Source organism: Podarcis muralis, chromosome 12 (genome assembly GCF_964188315.1).
Source record: "Podarcis muralis chromosome 12, rPodMur119.hap1.1, whole genome shotgun sequence".
Lineage (NCBI taxonomy): Eukaryota > Metazoa > Chordata > Lepidosauria > Squamata > Lacertidae > Podarcis > Podarcis muralis.
The window spans coordinates 34,094,036-34,114,701 of NC_135666.1; the positions used below are offsets into that span (position 1 = coordinate 34,094,036).

A 20,666-nucleotide genomic window follows, 5' to 3' on the forward strand; every position below is an offset into this window, starting at 1 on the left:
ATATAATTCCTTTCAGGTCCAGGGCACTTCCAAGTGATTTGTTTATTGAGCGTTTATCCTGATTTGTTTGCAGGGAGATTAGACAATGCAGGCTATTTAATGAGCATTCGTTCCAATTTGTGGGGAGGCTAGAGGATGTTACGCCAAAGCAAGTGTTATTCCATACTTCCCAGTGCATTTTCCCATTGTGTTTCTTAATTCTAAAAGTCTAATCTCTCGTGGGTTTGCTGTGCAGGACCTCTCAAACAATTATAAATGTGCAACCTAAATTTGCCACAGTTTGATTGAATGCCACCCAAAAATAGCAACAGTTTGGAACTGCCTGCATTGTGTGTTCCATTAAAATCCAAAAACATCCCTATTAATTGCATTGCTAATATTTGTATGGAAATGTAGATAGATAGATAGGGCACGATGATTTTAATTGACAGTCTTCTATTACTGTGGCTTCTAGGAAAATAAATTCAAAAAAAGAAAGAAACGGCATTACTGGAATGTGATACTCACTAGGGGGAGGCAGATACATATAATTCCCCTCGCAAATGGAATGGGAGTGAAAACTAAGCTGTTTCAGTGCTTCAAAAATATTATTTACATGGGGTAACAATTTATAAACACCAAATGTATTCATTATCCCCCCTGGAATTTCTCATTGATAATAAAGTGTGTACCAATATTTAGCAAAATAGAGAATGTTGTGACATCCTTTAAATATGCTTTTAGCTTATAAGGGAAATTATATAAATTTAGCAGTAGCATAATGCCATGTTTAAAGTTTTGAAACAAGGTTCTCAGAGACCTGTATTACTTCAATGAACACAATGACACACATTTCAGAGTGTGCCCCCTAGTTTATACTGTGCTTTCAAAAACTATCCATAATATTTTTTTAAGTACCCAGGCTCTCATTTTTCTCTAATGACTGCAGCATTTGACATCTTCTCTAAAGAAAGGAAATCAGGGGAAAGGCATTATTTGATACAACTATTGTCTGACACTCATATTTACATTTTTTTCTAGCAAAACTGTTGCTTTTGTATGTGCATCTGTTTTGTTTTTTTTAATGAATTCTGGACACTCTATACAATTAGAAACATGGGAAACAAACCTATTTCTTTTAGGAGCAGTGGCCAGTACAGAAGTGAAGCAGAAACTTCAAGAGTTTCTATTGAGCAAATCTGCAACGAAAGACTCTCCAGCCAATGGGAAGAACCATTCCGTTAGCCGGCACCCCAAGCTCTGGTACACGTATGTTTAGCCTTCTGCTATCTTAAACCCTCCCCATCCGATAAAGTGGAAAAGCAAGTTTTAAAAGTTCCAGATTCCAAAATGATAGCAAACTGAGAAAGATGCTGCATATCATCATCTTTGCCTCCTAAGGGCTAATGTACCTCTGCTGGATATTGACTTTACTTATAAAAACCTAACAGGTAGATCCACCAGATGCCTTGTTTACTTAGCATTCATCCTGATTTGCTTGCAAGGTGTGACCTCTCTTCCCCATCAATTGTTCATTCTTCCTACACTTTTCAGAGTATATTCCCATCACATTCCCAACCACAAAAAGTCTGTTTAAGTGGGTTTGTTGCACTAGGGCAACAGAGTGCTCTAGTCCACTTGGATTGCACAAAACTAAATTTCTGGTTTGCGATTGAATACTGTACTTCCCACAAAATAGTGACAGCCTAAAGGGCCCCCTCCCCTTTTAGCTTATTAGAAGTATTTAATTTGTGAAAGTATCCTTAGTATAGAATAGGGCTTGATAAAAGCAATAGGGAGACATATTTCCCTATTGAATTTCGCATATGCCAACACTCTTTAGTTTTGTAACCAATGTAAACAGCTGTGTTTAACCAAAATGACCACATTCAGGATCAAATTACACAATCTACCACTTGTTCCCATCAACAGGACTGAGATTCACTATTTTTGCTCAGATATCCTTGAGCAATCTTGAGGCTTTGAATTTGCTTTTAGCTTATGCCATTGTTCTGAATAGTTCGTTACAATAGTCAGATGATTTTTTGTTGTTGTTCAAAATGCCAAGCAAGGCATTCAGATTGATATTCTTGTGCAGATTCTTGAGAAAAATGAAAACGGGTGTTTTATTCTACACCTTAATAGGATAAATGGAATAGAATTTGGGGAAAAAATGGTTCTCATTTCAACTATAAATGAGTTTCTTGATTAATCTTTGACTGAAGACCAGAATAAATTAGGCTGCTCCTTGACTCTAAAATGACTTCACTGCCTTTTTCACTTAAAGAAAAGTTTGAGTTAGATTGGTGGAATACTAAGTGGGTAAAGGTAAAAACCCTGGATGGTTAAGTCTAGGCAAAGGCAACTCATCTCACTTCAGGCTGAGGGAACCGACATTTTTACTAAGGAGGGCATCAGGTTTGGTACATAGAGAATGTCAGAAGTATTATTATTTTTTTGATGCTCAGTTGTCAAAAAGAGGTTTCTCATAAGCAGATATTTCACACCAAATAGGGGACCCGGACTTTCTTTTTCTTCGTAAGAATTTGTTTTGTTCCTAGACTAAAGGAAAACAATACTTTATTTTTTTAAAAAAATAAAATTGTATACCACTCTTCATTTGAAGATCACAGGGCAGTTCACAACATGAAATATATAATAAGAACAACAAGAAGAACAAAACAAACCACTAAGCCCACTCCAACAAACACATTTAATGTTAATCAGCCGAAGGTCTTGTTTTTGCTGATGTTTTTGAGAGAGAGATGTTTTTGCCCGGTGCCTTAAGATATGTAATTAAGGTGCCAGGTGAAAATCTTGATATATACATGCAGCATAAACGAGTCAGTCTCTATCAATGATACTGAAATGACTAGTCCAATGGCAAATTTTATCTGCACTGCCATGACACTTCTCTTGCGTGCATTTTATGAATTACCCAGAGAAAAATGATTGTGAAGTCTGAGCAGTCCATAACTTACTGTGTGTGCCCCTTAGCTACGTGTGCCCCATAACTATGTGTGCCCCATAGGCTTTTTGCACACTTGGAAGAATCAAGCTGCATCTATAGCTTTAACATTTTCTGTAACTTGGATGTATAAATTGTTAATTCACAAAATATCAGACATTGCATTGACCCTCTGTGTCTTCTGTAGGGCTGCCCACCATACCTCTTTGGATCAAAGTTCTCCTCCCCTTAGTGGAACGTCCCCTTCCTACAAATACACGTTACCAGGAGCACAAGAGGCCAAGGATGATTTCCCGCTTCGGAAAACCGGTGAGTATAATAAACTTACCTTAAATTCCAGCTCTGTTCTGCCTCAAACATTTTTTAACCAATATGAAGCTTAATTTGACCTTCGGATACAATGTGAACATAAAGGAACACCCAATATCAAAGTTATCTGGGATATATTCACTGACAAAGCTAAAATTTAAACCACCTTCTAATGAGAATATTGCATACCACTAATTTCATGTTTGTATTCTGTTGCATATTTGCATTAGGAGGGCTGATAAACTTTGAATGAGTAGCTCAAAAAAGCTTGTAATGTCCAGGTGCAACCCAAGGTGAGCTCCATTGCCCCATAAATGTTCTTCTGTTCATAAATTTAAATATTGCAACCATGTGCTTCAATATTGTGCGTGCATGGTATGAATTACTCACACTAAATGCTCAAAGGCAGTTGTTGCTTGTGTTTCAAATTCGTGGAGGAGATTAGCAAGACCAGGGGTCAGCAACCTTTTTCAGCCATGGGCCGGTCCACTGTCCCTAAGACCATGTGGTAGGCCAGAATATATTTTGAAGGAAAAAAAATGAACGAATTCCTATGCCCCACAAATAACCCAGACGCATTTTAAATAAAAGGACACATTCTGCTCATGTAAAAACACGCTGATTCCCAGACCATCCGTGGGCCGGACTTTCTGAGCAAGACTTTCTGATCTGTCATCTTTTTTTTTTCTTTTTCTTTTTGGTCTGGCAATGAAGAAAAATGGGGCAAAAGTAGCAGTTCTGCACTGGACGTAGCCTATAAATTCAGTATTTTGGTAGCTGGTGTGGTGGAGTAGAACCACTCTCCTGACACCGGTGTTGCTGCAGCTTTCTGGATATGGTTGGGGTGGAGCAAGGGGGTCGTGGTAGTGTATACACAAGGGCAGAGCCAATTCCACTGGTGTGCCTGTGCAGCCCTGATTTTGTCACTACCCTGCCCCAAATGCAGATCTATTTCAAAATTCACACTTCTATGAATTTTGCAATGCAGTTCTTCAAACAAACAATTTATACAAAAATGCATATTTGTGGGGAGGGGAGAGGTGCACCAAACACGTATATTGGGGGAAACATACAAAAAATGCATTTTATTTGAGAATATTGTTTGTAAAATGTGTTTATTATTCAATATACATAAAAGAATGTGTTTATTGTGACACTAAAATGCTGATTACATATATAAAAATGAAGGGGTTCAGCCCAAAGAATGCTATTTCAATTATCCTTTCTCCAGTCTCGATATAATATATAAACATATTATTCCTGCCTGGATTATACTACAGTTGGAACATTTAAATTGCCCCCTCCACCCTTTTTAAAAAAATGTATTTCTCTTTTTAAAAAAGCATTATTGATATTTATGAGGTGTAAAATTGTTGATTGGTAAGGCCAAACATTTTCAAACATTTTAACAGTATTGTTCTGGTGCAGCTGTTAATACTTTTACATCTCTGTGGGGGTTTATAAATATTCCTTAATTCAATTCTCATTGTCTGCATAAGAGGGCTACAATATAATTAAAGCCAGATGTTTTCTATACATTATTCCAAATATTTGGGCACGCCATACGTCAGCTACAGAGAAAATGCACAACTACGAGGCTCTTTTTGAAACACAACATATGACATACACAGATGAATAATGAGCTGATCTCATTTTTGGTCACTTCTGTTCTTCTGTTTATGTGACAGGTTTTCAAACTAAAAAAAGAAAGCATAGGCAGAACATCAGTACAGTGAGCTATGTGTTAGGAAAATTCCCATTTTGTTTTACTGCATCTCTTAAGAATTGGTTCGTGTATTGCATGTATCCTGTTTAAGTAAGCAACGCGGGGCCCCTAATTGAAGTGGTCCTAATTTCTGCCCTCAGCTACATATTCACAAAGCTCCCAATGATTGCCTAACAGTTTTAGAGGAAAAAGCAACAGGAACCAGGATGACACGAGTGAAATGACCCTAAACTGATCAGGATGGCTATGGGGCCATCCCTTAGGCAAAAGGGACATTCTGGAGCCTACGACATCCTCCTGGGACCATACCAGACAAAGCTGTCCCATGAACCACTCATATAGACAGGTTCTTTGCCCGCAAATGTTTGACCTTTGTCACAAGAAGTGGTCTTTCCTCTCCCTCCTTTCCCTGTTCTTGGGCTATGAATGGTCAGAGATACTCGTTCTCAGCCAGCAGGTTTGTTGATGCTGACCGTGTGATGTTTTAATCTAATTTTGAGGCTGCTGCTTCATAGGCATTAGCTTTTGTTTTGTCTGTAGGCTTGGGGCGGGGGGGGGGCAGGGATTCTTACCTATCACAACTGTTAAATTAAACATTAACACACAACTGTCAAACTGTGTGGTTCTGAGTTCACAGCTGTATATTTGGATAGAAAAAAGCTGATTATTTAGGATGTCTGGTTAAGGACTACATCATATATATATATATATATATATATATATATATATATATATATATATAATTTCACACAAACTGTAAGAGAGGAGATGGGATGGATAGGTTAGCAATATTTTGACCCAGTCTGGCCTGCATATGCAACCACAGTAAAAAGTATTGCTCTGTTTATGTGAAGAAGAGGGGAGTTAAGTTGGGAGACAAATAGTTAGTGGATTGTATAGTAGGCCAGAGCTTTCCCAGCCCCAACATAGCTACCATTTACCGAGATGGAGATGATGGAGATGGAGATGGAGTGGGGAGGACAGCTAGACACACTGTTGGGAGGACTGAGTTGGCTCTGCTGATGTGTGTGCACAGTCCTTACCTAACCAACCCCTTGCTCTCTGTCCCAGTTATGTCCAGGCAAGCAAAGCCAGTGCCAGGAGGACAGCTCCATAGTTCCACCCTAGCACACCAGCTGCTGCTGCAACTAATTATGCTAACTAGGCCTGTTTCAGAACTCCTCTAGAGCACAGACAGGAGTGCTTCTGGTTGGGCTGAGTGTATCAAGTGACTCAAGGGTACCCATCTGAATATGATTTTGAGGCTAAGAAGGATACTTGGGGACCAGATGTAGGGGTCAGCTACAGGTCCAGGTCCAGTAAACATGACCAGTGACCAGGGGTGATGGGAGTTGTAGTTCAGCAAAATCTGGAGGGCTAAAGCTTCCCCACACTTGGTGTATGTGGTTGGAGTTCAAAATGGGCACTGGAATCCAGAAAGGATGTAATTGTATTGCTAACATCTCCCACAGATAAAATGTACTAAGCGTTATATCAGAACTGGCTCTCACTCTGTACAGTACAAAGCTCACTTACATCATAGGTAGCATTGCCATTGTATAAAATGACAAATTTCCATTGTATAAAATGCCGAAAGTACTGATTGTTTAGAAACAAAGTGTAACTTGAGATTGATTTTTATATGGTTGGAATAGTGGCAGTCATAATTAGAAGGCATTTTCTGAAAATATTGAACTCTCTTCTCAAGTGCCTGGTGAAATATTGCAGAGTTTAGTATCAGATTTATACATTTGCCTTAGATTTCTTCTTCCCAGGCAGTGTGTAATAATTAGTCTTCTTTTTTTTTGGAAACTCAAACAACTTTACATATTTTTGGCATGTGGAATACATGCTTGTTCTGCATTTTTTTCCATTCCCGTTCTGCTGATCAAACTGCACCATTGGTAGCACATATTCCCACATGTTGCAAGGCAGCCTTCCGCAGCCTTATGCCCTCCAAAGGTTTTCAACTACAATTCCCATAATTCCTGACCATTGGCCATGACGGCTCAGGCTGATGGGCGTCGTAGTCCAAAACCTCTGGAAAGAACCAGGTTGGGAGAGGCTGTTGTAGGTTTTCCGGTTACTTCCTCATGATACTACTAGCATTAGTGAACAATAGGGATTCCTCCAATGTGAGGCCAGCATGCAGCTTGATAATTACTCTTCACTGGGTCAGGTGGGGAAATGATCATCTTCCTCCTCCTTTCATGAAGCTGCATAATTTGAGGTTCTGATGAACCACTATGACAGATCTGCAAAAAGAAAAGTAGATGCAGGACTAGTGAACTGTGCAACCCCAAATCTCCATAAAGCTACATGAGAACCAGGAGAATCTCATTTTACTTATACTAATTGGCCCATGAAGGAGTGTTTCCACTCTATAATAAAAACTCACACCACTCTGAGAGTGCAGGAAGCCCTAGGACTTCATAGTTGTGGCCGTAGTAGTCAAGACCTCTAAAACAGATTATTTAGGTTATTGAACAAAGATACATTTGAAGTTACAAAGAAGCACACTTAACATTGGATATGTGATCAGGCCTGTGATTAGAGGTTCCTGCTGCCAAGTAGCATGTCTTGGCTAAAGCTGAGTGCTCTAAGTATTTCAGAGCTATTTATGAATAACAGCACTAGCTTTATAGTTCTCTCTTGATTTTCTCATGGGAAAGTAATATAAATGAGAGTGATTCCTCCCAGTTGGATTTCACTGTTAGCAATGCAAATCATGCTGAAATTGTACATAATTCCCTTCCAAAGGAAAGGAAATAGCATTTCAATGGTTTTCCTCAGTGTCTCATTGACTTATGGTGGTATACAATTAATTCTGCTAAATTACTCTACCAGATGGAAGGTTTTACATTGTGTATGAAGCTAATTAAGTTTTGCTGTTGTTATAACTCCAGATAGAAAGGACCAAATCTTAATGTGAGCTTATTTTAATCAACTTTCTTAGTGAGGCAAATCCTCAGGTACTATGAAGAGGTAGCATTTTTCCTTCCCCCCTAGCCTTTCTTATATTTAACACACGTATGCCCCACCTTTATCTACAAGGAGCCAAAGACAACATACCTCCCTCAATTTAGCCTGTTAACCTTGTGAGGTAGGTTGTGCTGCCCTGACCCAAGGTCACCAGAGAAGCTTCATGGCTGAGTGGGCATTTGAGCCTAGCCTCATTATGCCATAATGGGTCTCATTATGCAGATAACAGTGTTGCACTTTCCAAGCAAAACAAACAACAACAGGCAACTTTTATTTTTATTTTGTACACCAGTTGTGGTTTCTCCCCCTCCCTCTCTGGATGTACCACAAAGTTCTGTACTCATATCACCTTTCTTAAATATATTGTCACAAATTATGGTATCATTGAGAAATTGGGGCATGTCACAATAAAAAGCGCCATGGCCAAATTTTGTAATTTGGACATTTATGGACCTATTTTTTAAGTACAGCCTACAAGCTAAATGTTTCATTTATAATATCATCTTAAGTAATGATAAAAGGTTGTTTTCCAAAACTCTAGTTTTTTATATATGAGTGTGTGGTCTAAACCACAGAGCCTATGGCTTGCCGATCAGAAGGTCGGCGGTTCGAATCCCCGCGACAGGGTGAGCTCCCATTGCTCGGACCCAGCTCCTGCCAACCTAGCAGTTCAAAAGCACGTCAAAGTGCAAGTAGATAAATAGGTACCACTCCGGCGGGAAGGTAAACAGTGTTTCCGTGCACTGCTCTGGTTTTGCCAGAAGCAGCTTAGTCATGCTGGCCACATGACCCGGAAACTGTACGCTGGCTCCCTCGGCCAGTAAAGTGAGATGAGCGCCGCAACTCCAGAGTTGTCTGTGACTGGACCTAACGGTCAGGGGTCTCTTTACCTTTACCTTACTGTCAGTTTCTCCATGTTGCAGATGCCCTCCTCCCCAAATCAAGGTCATGGTTAGGTTCAAGGTGATGGTTTTGATGTATGAAGCCCAATACAGATTGGAAGCACCCCTTCTATACCCAGTCCATCACTGTGCAGGTGAGGGCCACCTGCAGATGCCATCTTATTGGGAGGTCCATTCCACACAGCACAGGAATTGGTGTTTAGCATTGTGGCACCTCCCGTTGCATATTAGACATGAGCAATTTCTGTTGTCTTTTCAGCATCTACCTTCCTCTTTTTAACAAGCATTTTAAATTGAGATTCTTCCCAGTCTGCCTCTGTATTGAAATTGTTTTAAAGGTTAGATAGATGATAGATAGATAGATAGATAGATAGATAGATAGATAGATAGATAGATAAAATCATTTGTTGTTTGCCTCCCTGCAAGATATGCATTCAATAAATAAACAAAAACCAAGGTACTGTTTGAAACAGTCATACTACATTCTAGTCCAGTTGCCCTAGGTATATCGAGAACATATTCAGGACAGGAGTAAGCAACATGCAGTCCTCCAGGTGTTCTGGACTTTCATTATCCCCAGCCAACATGGCTAATGGTGAGGATTACAGTCTAAAAACATCTGTGGGTGGGGGCACCATGTTGCTTACTCCTATTCTAGGTGTTTTCTCTCATTTGGTAAAGTTTTTAATTTCTTTCCTTTCTTCCAGCAAGGGGTGAGGTAGGAATCTGATTTCTACCCCTGTTGTGAAATAGTTTTCATTTAAATTACGATGCTTCATCTTTAATGGAAGTAGTTTATCTTTTCCACTGGAGCATAAATTCAGTCCTCCACAGAAAGGCGGTCTTGTGTTTATGCTATTGATTGAAATGCAGAGCGCGATGGGGAGGTGGTTAAAAATAGAAAGGCAATCAAAGCAGCTGGGCATGAAAACACATTCAGAGGCAAGTGGGACTTCTCCCTAGTGAAATGGTGAGGAGCTTTTTCTCCGGGCCCTGAAGAGTACATCCCATCATTCAGGCACCAATATGGAAAACTTCAGCAGTTGGAGTAACATGGAGACCTATAAATAGAATATAACCCTACAAGTAAATTGAGTCGAAGCCAGAGATGACTTCACTGCAAATTGTAATTATTGTCAGGTGGGATTATAGGTTGAAAGAGAGAAAAACAACTTGGTGATAGTGCAGTGCTTTTGCATGCTGATAGGGCAGGTTTTCTTAGGGAGCAGGTATTTGTTTTGAAAACATTAAAAACAGAACTGCTTTAAAGTCACTGGTGAAATGAAGCACTTTTAGCAGGTCATTTCTGTTGAAAGGTGATGAACTAGGTGTTACGTGGGAGATGTCTGATCAGACTGCCAATATTGTTTTCTGTCCTTACAAGGAGCTGTGGGGAAGAGAGTTGGCATTGGGATCTTGTCCCGGGTAACATCTCCCTTGCTGTTTCTTCAATTGGAATCCTCCCTGAAGTTAGCATTAACCATGGGAGGGTGGAAGAAAAGCACTCACATTGTATTTAAGAGCATAGGAAGAGCTTACTGGATCAGGCCAATAGCCACTGAGTCCTGGATCCCCTTTTCACAGTGGCCAACCAGATGCCTCTGGGAAGCCTGCGAGCAGGACGCAAGCACGAGAGCCCTCTCCGCTTCTGCTGTCTCCAGCAATTGGTATTCAGAACCACACTGCCTCTGACTGTGGAGGCACAGTGTAGCCATCATTGCCAGTAGCCACCACCAATTGCCTTTTCCTCTTCTCCCCTACCTGCACAGTTAATAGCAGGGGGTGGGGGTGGGCAGGGATATGCAATGTGTCAGGGAAATGGTTATGTCAGGGAAGGATTAAACTCCAGTTACCTGGGACCAGAAATCAGAGCCAGATCTCCATCTTGCAAATGCTTTAACACAAACACATCAAGAGAAATTATCGTAGACCCCCTATTTACTCATTAGTTTTCCCCTTAGAGGGACGCGGGTGGCACTGTGTGTTAAACCACAGAGCCTAGGGCTTGCTGATCAGAAGGTCGGCGGTTCGAATCCCTATGACGGGGTGAGCTCCCGTTGCTCGGTCCCTGCTCCTGTCAACCTACCAGTTCGAAAGCACACCAAAAAGTGCAAGTAGATAAATAGGTACCACTCCGGCGGGAAGGTAAACTGCGTTTCCGTGTGCTGCTCTGGTTCGCCTGAAGCGGCTTAGTCATGCTGGCCACATGACCCGGAAGCTGTATGCTGGCTCCCTCGGCCAATAAAGCGAGATGAGCGCCGCAACCCCAGAGTCGGCCACGACTGGACCTAATGGTCAGGGGTCCCTTTACCCTTTACCTTTTCCCCTTAGAGCAGGGATGGAGAACCTGTGGCCCTCCAGATGTTGCTGGACTCCAACTTCCATCTTCCCCAACCATGGGGCATACTGGCTAGAGCTGATGGGAGTTCCACAACAGCTGGAGGGGCACAGGCTGCCCATCCCTGCCATACAACCCTGGAACGGTGCTTACGGAAACACCAGGAGCAGTATGTAGGACAAGTGCAGGGCTACCTATGATTTAAAATAATAAACGTCTTGTTAGCATTTTTTAAGATGAGAAGCTGCTTTGAGATTACAGGAATTTGCTGCCAAGGAGTGTGGTGGAGTCTCCGTCTTTGGAGGTCTTTAAGCAGAGGCTTGACAACCATATGTCAGGAGTGCTCTGATGGTGTTTCCTGCTTGGCAGGGGGTTGGACTCGATGGCCCTTGTGGTCTCTTCCAACTCTATGATTCTATGATTCTATGAATCTCTCATGATGTTAGCTGGCATATAGCACTGTGTCTGATGAAGGGCTATTACTTGAAATGCATCGGGGATTTTGAAAATAAATCATTATTTAGCATCTTGGAATTTGCCCCCCCCCCTTTTTTTGTCATATGTGACCTCTGCCATGAACTAAGTACATGGTCTCTAGTGAAGCCCTGCAGGGTGTTGTGAAGGTGAATACAAAAAAAAAAAAAAGTTGCAGAGTAAAACATGCTTATGAATAAATACTATTTATATCTGATATCCTACTGTGCAGTTGACTTGCCAACTTGCTTATGATTTAAGAGGGAGAAAAACTATTTATTCCCGCTTCCTGACCTCTAGCTTTCTGTATCATAAAGATATATTTTGTTGTCTCCATTCCCAGCCTCCGAGCCCAATTTAAAAGTTCGCTCCAGATTAAAACAAAAGGTGACGGAAAGGAGAAGCAGCCCTTTACTCAGGAGAAAGGATGGAACTGTCGTCTGCTCCTTCAAGAAAAGATTGTTTGAGGTGACAGGTAATGAAAGACTGGACCGGAGAGATCCTGTTCGCATTTGGGGGGAAATATCATATTTATAAATGAGCATGTTTATTAAGTCCATACTAGAGTAATATCTTTACTGAGACAACAAATTGTCATAGAGTAGTGTGCAAGCTTTTGAGTTCACCAGAACTCTTCATCAGGCTATATGTTGAAACTTGTAGAGGGAGCGGCTGGTGTGGTGGGCCATGGATCTACTTCCTGGGATGGTGCAGGGGTGAGGCCACTGCCCTTTTCTGTTCCCTCACTGTCCCAGGAAGCCACAATGACACTGTGGTTGGAAGAGCAGTTTCACACCACCACACTGACCGCTCCTGGCAAAAAATGGTTTTTGGTGTTTGTCAAACCAGCCATGTCTGCATCTGGTAAGTTTAAACAGCTAGCCTGGCAATGGGTTCTGGGGAACTCAAAAGCTTGCATACTATTTATGTTTTGGTCGACCCTACAAAGATATTGTCCTAATAAGGACTTTGGGATTTTTCTTCCAGGCTGCCATGGCTACCTTTACTCTTTGCCCTGTGTTGTGTAAATTAAATCAGATGATGCAGATAATTTAGAAATGTCAGTCCAAATATACATATCTTAAAGTTAATGCTGAGGAGAACTCTGTGTGTTCAATTCTTCGGATATTAATGAAAATCTTTTTTTTTTTCAAAATCAGAGTTTACACAAAACTAAATGATAGATGAAAGCATCCTTTTATTAGAAAAATGACCAACAATCTTTCAGTAGTTATCACCAGTTATTGTTGTTATTGTTTTTTGAGCTCTGTGTTCTTTTCTAAAGGTTCTTTTCTAAAGTTTCTGTGTTAACTGAAATGTGTGACATCTCAGACAGATGGATAAAATCAACAGTGGTCATCTTTGTTCTTTATTCCTCTGGAAAAATTAACACTACATCCCATAAGATACACAGTCAGGGTTGTTGAGTTTGATGAGGGGAAATGAACTATTTTAAATCAAAGGATTTAATCCTTTGTATAGTTCAGAAAATTTTCAAATCAGTTTTTTTTAAAAAAATCCTTCCTTTGTATGAAATGCTGCGGTTCACTGTAATATGATTTAAAAATGTGTAAATTTCACAGATTTACTACAACTGAAGGTACAAATGTTGTGGACTTTTTAAGGGGGGGCCCTGCACTACCCCTAAAGTGCCAGGAATAGGTGTGAAAGAGAGAGAGAGAAAATGGGCAACAATAAATGAGTAGAAAATGAGCTGGTCTTTTTACTTGCTTTTCATTATAAAGTTTGCATTAAAATTGATAGTAAGGGTGATATTTTTAATGACTGACCACATGGATCCAAGTTCAGCAACTGTTGTTTTCCTCAGCTGCAATAAGGACCTCACATCTTTAAACAATTGTGTGATATATTAGTGAAAACTGCCCTTTATTCTTTAGAAAGCATGCAGAAATGTACTGCATCAAAACAAAATAAGATATAACCATGAAAACGCCACGTTAAGATGTTTTAAGCTTCATGCTTTCCCCCAGAGTTCACTGACAGAGATGCACTGCCAATGAGGTATTGTTTTTTATTAGTTACTCATATAAAGGCTGGTTCACAACTGAAGTCCTCCAGGGGTTTATCCAAACAGCCTAGGAATGGCAGTAGGCCTCATGAATTGATGACATGTTATTATGACCTTTGAGTGTCCAGTATCTCTGTCATGCTGATCTCTCACAGAGGCAGCAGAGAATGCAGCCAAAGGTACTTCCTTTTCCTTTACTCATTAGTAACTCCCTTTCAGTATTTTCCTGCTGCTGAGTAACTTGCTATCTCTGAGGCAGCAGTGAGAGGGGGTAGAATTGCCTGAGTTATAAATTGTGCCCTTTGTCTATTGGAAGAATCATGGAATTGATTCTGAGAGTGAATAAAAAGATACATTGCAAATAGAACTTGGTTGCCTTATATGCCACCCTTATATTATATTCCTTTGAGAGGAAGAGCAGGAAGTAGTTGTAGTAGTTGTCTTAGTAATACACTGTTTGCTATAGCTGATATTTCCAAAATACTGCGTGTACTTATTTTTATTTCTTCTTTCTACCCCCAGAATCATCGGTCAGTAGCAGTTCACCAGTTTCAGGTCCCAGTTCACCAAGTAATGCCCCTGCTGGGAATACAGAGAACGACACCTCAGTGTTGCCAATGAATTCCCAAGCTGAGGTAAGACCAGAATCCCTTCATTGGCCTGGGAATCGTTTCACCAGCTTTGGGAGGGCCCTCGGCATGGAGTCCTCTGGTGCCCCTCCTAGTAGGGGGCACCCAGTGGGATGTGCATGTTAGCCTGTTCCCTTCCTCTCCTACATGTTTCCAACTAGCGTAGGAATGAGTAAGCAACCTTACCGATGGATAAGAGCGGGAGGAGGTTGGTAACCCTCCAATGGTGGTCACCACTGAAATTTCCCAGCTTTGTAATGTTACCCTGTGGGCAATTACTAGGGCAGCTGCCCTGAGCTCTTTTGAGTGCTGGCCTAGGGGAAGGGCAGCAACAGCAGGAGACCCCCATCAGCTTCCTAAGGATATTGTCTGCTGACCACCAACCCTACTCTCTGTCTCAAGCTGCCTTGATCAGCTCTCTTGGGCCAGTAGGCAATAACAATAGAACTGGCACCTGGGAACACTGGTTGGAGACTGCAACAGAACTCTGTTTTCCTGATTTCAGTTATTTTGAGAAGTTTACCCCATCTTTTTGCTCATGACAAAATCTTTCAAAGTGGCTTACAAAAATTGAAATACACATTAACATTCAATAAAATTTGAAATGCGCGCGCACACAGAACTTGTGTCAGCGCATTAACCTCTGGGAACCGTGCGGGTAGGTCCAGTTCTCCCCATGCTATCCCTTTAAAGGAAGAGAGGACAACGAGAAATAGAATAGGGAAGAGTGCTAGACAGTGGCGTAGCGTGGGTTGTCAGCACCCGGGGCAAGGCAAGTAATTTGCGCCCCTAACCCGTGGATTTGCGCCCCCTAACCTGTGGATTTGCCCTAACCCCAGATGTTGCGCCCGGTGCGGCTGGCCCCCCCTGCACCCCCCACGCTACGCCTCTGGTGCTAGACCAATTTAGTAATGGCTTAAATATTATTATCAAATGGAATAGTGAAACAACGCATGTCCCCTGCAGAGACACTTCTGCATAATTCGCTGGTGCTGACATGCCTTTTGAATGACGTGCCTCTAAAAGTGGAAGGCGGGGCAAGAGACTCTTAGTGGGAGGAGCTTGTGAACAATCCTAAAAGATATATGTCTTGTGGGATTTACGCCAGCCTGGTTGCGAGTTTTCACCTTCTCTGATGAAAATGATCAGATTCCTCTAGTCTCTGGGTATGCGCCATTGTTTTCACCAGAGCAATATTGGGAAAAGCTATGCCACTGACTTAATGCTCAAACATGAGAAGAATGACAAAGGAAGAAAGGGACTGGAAGTGGAAAAGTAGATGGGAGGGGTTACATATAAAAGAGACTTAAGGCGGTTATAGCCAAAAGGGACTGGGGGGGGGGGGGGAGACGACTCATAATCATCAGCTGACCTGCATGCACACACATGCTCCATCTTTCTACCGTTTCCTTGATCTAGGTATAGCTGTCATGTCCAAGAAGGTCATTCAAAAACCCAGAAATAATGCTGTGTTAGCATGGTCTGATGGTATATAAATCTGTGCACATGGAACTAAAGAGCAGCTCACACAACCACAATGAACAAGTTTCTAGCATGTGGCAAAGTGCTCAGGTGGCTGGCCAGCTCCTCACTTAACTTGCATGCTGCACTATTGCTGGTAGCTAGTGGCATTGTCCTAACTGCGAGTTGGGCCAAAAGTTGGGTGCAAAGTTAAAACTATGACAAAATCAGTACATGTCAAGCTGGGTGGGAATACACTCAAGTCATATTCTCAGTCAGTTTGGTGTTTTTGTTATATGTAACAGGGCCTTAAATGAGAAATCTAAGAATACTGGGGTCTAATGTTTCACAGTAGCAGATAGTAGGGGCAGTTTTAGACAACGCCACGGATGCTTAAGTCAGATGTTATGATCAGAGATGAGGGAGAAATTAGATTCAGTTCACCTTTAAAGACAAAACTTTGTGTAACAGTATGCCAACTGGAACACAGCCATGCTTCAAAATTTGCACTTCCATGAATTTTACAATGCAAGTAATGTGTACAGAAATGCATATATTGGGGTAAGATGTGCATTAAAATGCATATATTAGTGAAAACAGCATACAAAATGTTTGTATTAGATTAGGAAAAATTGCTTTGCAAAACTATACATTAGGAAAAATATCAGGAGCAGTTCACACTAAAATGCTGGTGAATTTTCATGGGGACTTTACAAAAGATCACAGACTGATGTGGAAATATGGAGAACTGAACTTGAGACTGGAATCTGAAACTGACATATTTGCTCTTCCTTAGTTGTGATGCATAGCAGTAAAATATTTCTGATATAAATGTGAGCCCCCAATTGAGCAGAATACTAAATGAAGAATATAGAAATATTTCTTAATATGGCTGCCTTGGGGGCACACAAGCTTTTAGTGTGTGGAGGAACAACAGAGAGCCTAGATTTGGAGCATGCAACTCAAAAATATATACAATAACTGACACATAGCCAGAGCTGCATCCAACCCATTTAGCCCAAATTACTTGGATTTCAGCCAGTTTAGTACTTTGACTTTACTGAGTTGTGGTTCATGTTGGTAATTTCCTGTCTAGATTAAATGTATTGTTTGTTATCCTGCAGTACATACTGAAAAGCAGTAAAATAATTTGTCTGGTTACTCTCTGGAAGTTTATTGTAGCAAGTGTTCTGTTTCTAAGTATAAATGTACTATACTTTAGTAATCTTATTACAGTACATCTGTAAAGAGAGGGGCATTTGCATCACAGGCATCACTAGCTGGTAGTGAGAACATTTCTCTTTTACTTACTTAGAGGAGTGTACCTGTTCAAATGTGTGCCCTTTAAAATAGAGTTAAAGCATACTTTTCCCCAAAACACTATATTTGTTCTTGAATGCAATTTTTTTTATGTATATACCTGCAGCCTTCAAATAAGTTCAGAATACTTGCTTTGTTCATTTATTTCAAGTATGGATAACCCAAACTTCACCCACCCACCCTGTGGTGGGTGGGGGGCTGCAACAGATGCCCCAGCTTCATCATAGTGGGTGGTAGTAATATAACCCCTACATAAGATGTTGGTGGCTTTCCCCCAAAGTGGCATATCAAAGACAAAACCCAAAGCAATCCCACCTCTTGCATTAGCCAGCAGCACTTGGGATATAGCAGTAGATGTGCCATGTTGTTCCTCTATGTCCCCTCATTAGGATTGCCCTGTTAAGCAGACAAACAAGGTCTTAACCTAGCACCAATTATTTGCTTTACTGAATGTTTTAATTCTGGATGTATCTAATGCTATGATGGGACTGCTGTATTGTGTATTTTAATTATGCGTGGCTATCTTATAATTGATTTTATGCTTGTCAGCTGCTTAGAAGCCACTTTGGCATGCCATCAGTATATTAATTAATTAGTTAATTGTAACGGAAAAGTGTGTTAAATTGCTGTTCTCATGTCTGACAGCATCAGCTGCTTACTAGATCTGTTCTTCCCCTCCAGTTGTACCCAGTTCTGTAATCTTTTTGTAGAGATACATAGCTTTGTTTATTGTAAAATAGCAACAATAGCAGCAGCTTGAATAGATGCCTCTTCCACTAATATCTTCACACTTTCCCTTACCTTAGATGTACGGAGGCAAGTGAGTGACACAACCTTCCCCAACCTGGTATTCTACAAATATTTTGAACTACAGTTCCCATCAGCCCAGGCTGAGGTGACCAGGGCTGGTGGAACTGTAGCTCAAAACACCAGGTTGGGGAATATAATATAATATAATAATAAGGGTGAGATCGTGGAACAAATCTAGGTTTGGGGGTAAACAGTAAGTACGCAGACGTCAATCTTTAAACCTTCTGAGAACCATATTGAGTACCATACTGGCTTAATTCCATTAAAACAAACAATTCAGAGGAAGGTTTTGCTCTTTCCCCCAGTCCCCCCCCCCCCCGGTTCTTCACCGCTTTTCTCAAAGTCCCATGCTTTTTATCACCCCACATGAGAGGTTGGTTAAAAGGTTTTAATAGGTGTGAGCACCACACGAAAGAGTGGGTGTCTTAAATATATACACAGAGCTTCATACCTTCTTAGAGAATTACTAGAAAGAGGAATATTTCATTATGAGAAAATGTAGGTTCCTAGCTCTCATAGATTGGTCATCGCAGACTTGATAATAGGCAGGCATACCTCGACGTTTTCACTTAGAAAATGCCTGCTTGATGCCATAGCATGTTATAGCTTCTGTTGTTATTATTTCTGCTGCTGCTACTACCACTACTACTTTTTAATATTAATTTATTACTAATAGGAAAAGCAGCTATTATGTGTATTGTATATTATTTATAGTATGCTTGTTGCCTTGACTGATATACCTTCCTTGTGATCTTCTTACACAGAGCATTCAGAATACTTTTTTGCAGCTATCCATGTGCATAGAGTTTGCAGTTTTACTCAGAAGCCAATCTTAACAAGCTCAGCAGGTTTACTTCAAAATAAGTCTTATAGGATTGCACTATTAATATAGCATAAGTACGTGAGGTTTTTAACGGCCACAATATCTTTAATTGATAATACTGAACATGCCAGAAATGATTGCCATCTGCAGCTTCAAATCTGCATCAAACTCTGGGCACCTTAAAGACTTAACACATTTATTATGAGCATGTAATTACGTGGTACCGTATTGCATTGCATTAATCCTATTAATTGCATGGAAACTATGTGTGGATCTTCTGATTTAAAAAAAAGAACATAAGGGAAAGTAATTTGTCAGATATAAGGCTAATGGGATAATTTCTTCAGGTCACTGCCAGGACAGTAACCCCTGAAGACTGAAAAGCCCAGTTCAATCTCCAACAGTGACTTTCCCTAATAATGAATTAATTGTGTGTGTGAACTCTGATCCAAGGGGCAGGCGTGTGACCTCTTCACACTGATAAGTAGCTTTTCTTTGGCCCAGAACAACCCCATTCCCTAAAAGACTACATTGATAGCAAACATGTGGGGGCTTGACTCATAATCCTCTGTGCAGGATTCCAGGAAGTTCAGACTGTGTAGAGTTTCAAAACAGGGTGGCTAATCCATACTTCGATGTTGTCAGCTCACAAAGTTTGCGTCAGGCAATAAAATAATGCTACGGTGTCATATGAACCATCTTGGACACTAAGGTCTTCAGGGGAAACTCTGCTCAGTGATCTAGCATTTTGAGCAGAAGAGGGGAGTATAGCAAGGGTAGCCAACATAGTGATCTCCAGATGTTCTGGACAACAACTCCCATCATCTTCAATCAGCCTGGTCAATGCTCAGGGGTGATAGTTATAATCCACAACATCTGGAGGGTATCACAGTGGCTGCATGTGGAGTAGGGCTTTTCCACAATGCTGTCAGAATTAGGGAACTCCCTCATCAGGGTTCTCACTAGACCAGGAGGTGTCAACATGCTGCCCCCCCCCAATGTTCCTGGAGTACAGTTTCCAGCATCCCTGAGCATTGACTATAATGCTAGCTGGGGTTGATGCGAGTTGGACTCCCAACAGCATATGGAGGGTATCACATTGGCGAGCCCTGCACAAGTTTTATGTAACCTGTTAAAATCCTATATATGATGGGCTTAGAATAGACTTCTAAAAATGATGCTGTCATAGGACACTTACAAAACCACTCCTCCTTTGCCATTGCTTTGTATTACACAGTACTGTTTTTTAAGTGTCATTTTCATGCTTGGTTGTTTCAAAGCTGTACATTGCCATGAGTAATAGCTAAAAAAGCAGCCAGCACATTTAGATCAGTAGCAGCAGCAGTTTGTTGTGCTAGAAATAAGATCAAACTGCACTACATGACTTGAAAAGTGGTCCAGTAATGTTAACAGCATAGTTAGCATACTTCTCAGCATTTTTAACCATAGACACTTCAGTTCTCAAGCAATAATTTATTACTGAGAAACTCTCAGGTGATGTTATCGGCTTCAGTGCAATTTCAGTGAGATGGAAATAGGGCAAATGTGTGTGAGGATAGCAGACAGCACATGATAGTGGGAATAGTTTTGGTGCTCTCATGTCCTCAGTTTCTTTACCCACAACCACATTTGAAATTGTTGTGGTAACCCTGCATCTGAGATGTACCATTCCCACTATCTAGTTACTTGATGTTGTGGTCCTGTGGGCTGAAACATTTTTCCAAGGGACAGTATGATTGATTTGAGCTGGGGCTCTTTTGATTATTTAAGAGTAACCAAACAATGAAGAATGTTCAAGTTGTACGTTGGCTGCTGGCTGCTGGCTCACAAAGGTTAGCTATCAAATCAGACACAGAAGAAACATCTCTAACAATAGGTTTAAATGGTTTATTTATAATAATAAAAAACACCACCAT

General features: G+C 40.9%; 1 protein-coding gene across 8 annotated transcripts in view; it reads left to right on the forward strand.

Moving 5' to 3' along the window:
- Positions 1–20,666, forward strand: part of HDAC9 (histone deacetylase 9) — a 422,950-nt gene that overhangs the window by 206,308 nt on the left and 195,976 nt on the right. For 5 of the 8 annotated variants that reach the window (XM_077936989.1, XM_028750039.2, XM_077936991.1 and 2 more), the window contains 4 exons: positions 1,122–1,248; positions 3,135–3,256; positions 12,022–12,153; positions 14,230–14,342. In XM_077936989.1, coding sequence (XP_077793115.1) covers positions 1,122–1,248; positions 3,135–3,256; positions 12,022–12,153; positions 14,230–14,342 — 494 coding nt within the window. The remainder of the gene's footprint in view (positions 1–1,121; positions 1,249–3,134; positions 3,257–12,021; positions 12,154–14,229; positions 14,343–20,666) is intronic. The other 3 variants (XM_077936990.1, XM_077936988.1, XM_077936993.1) reach the window with 1 other exon arrangement.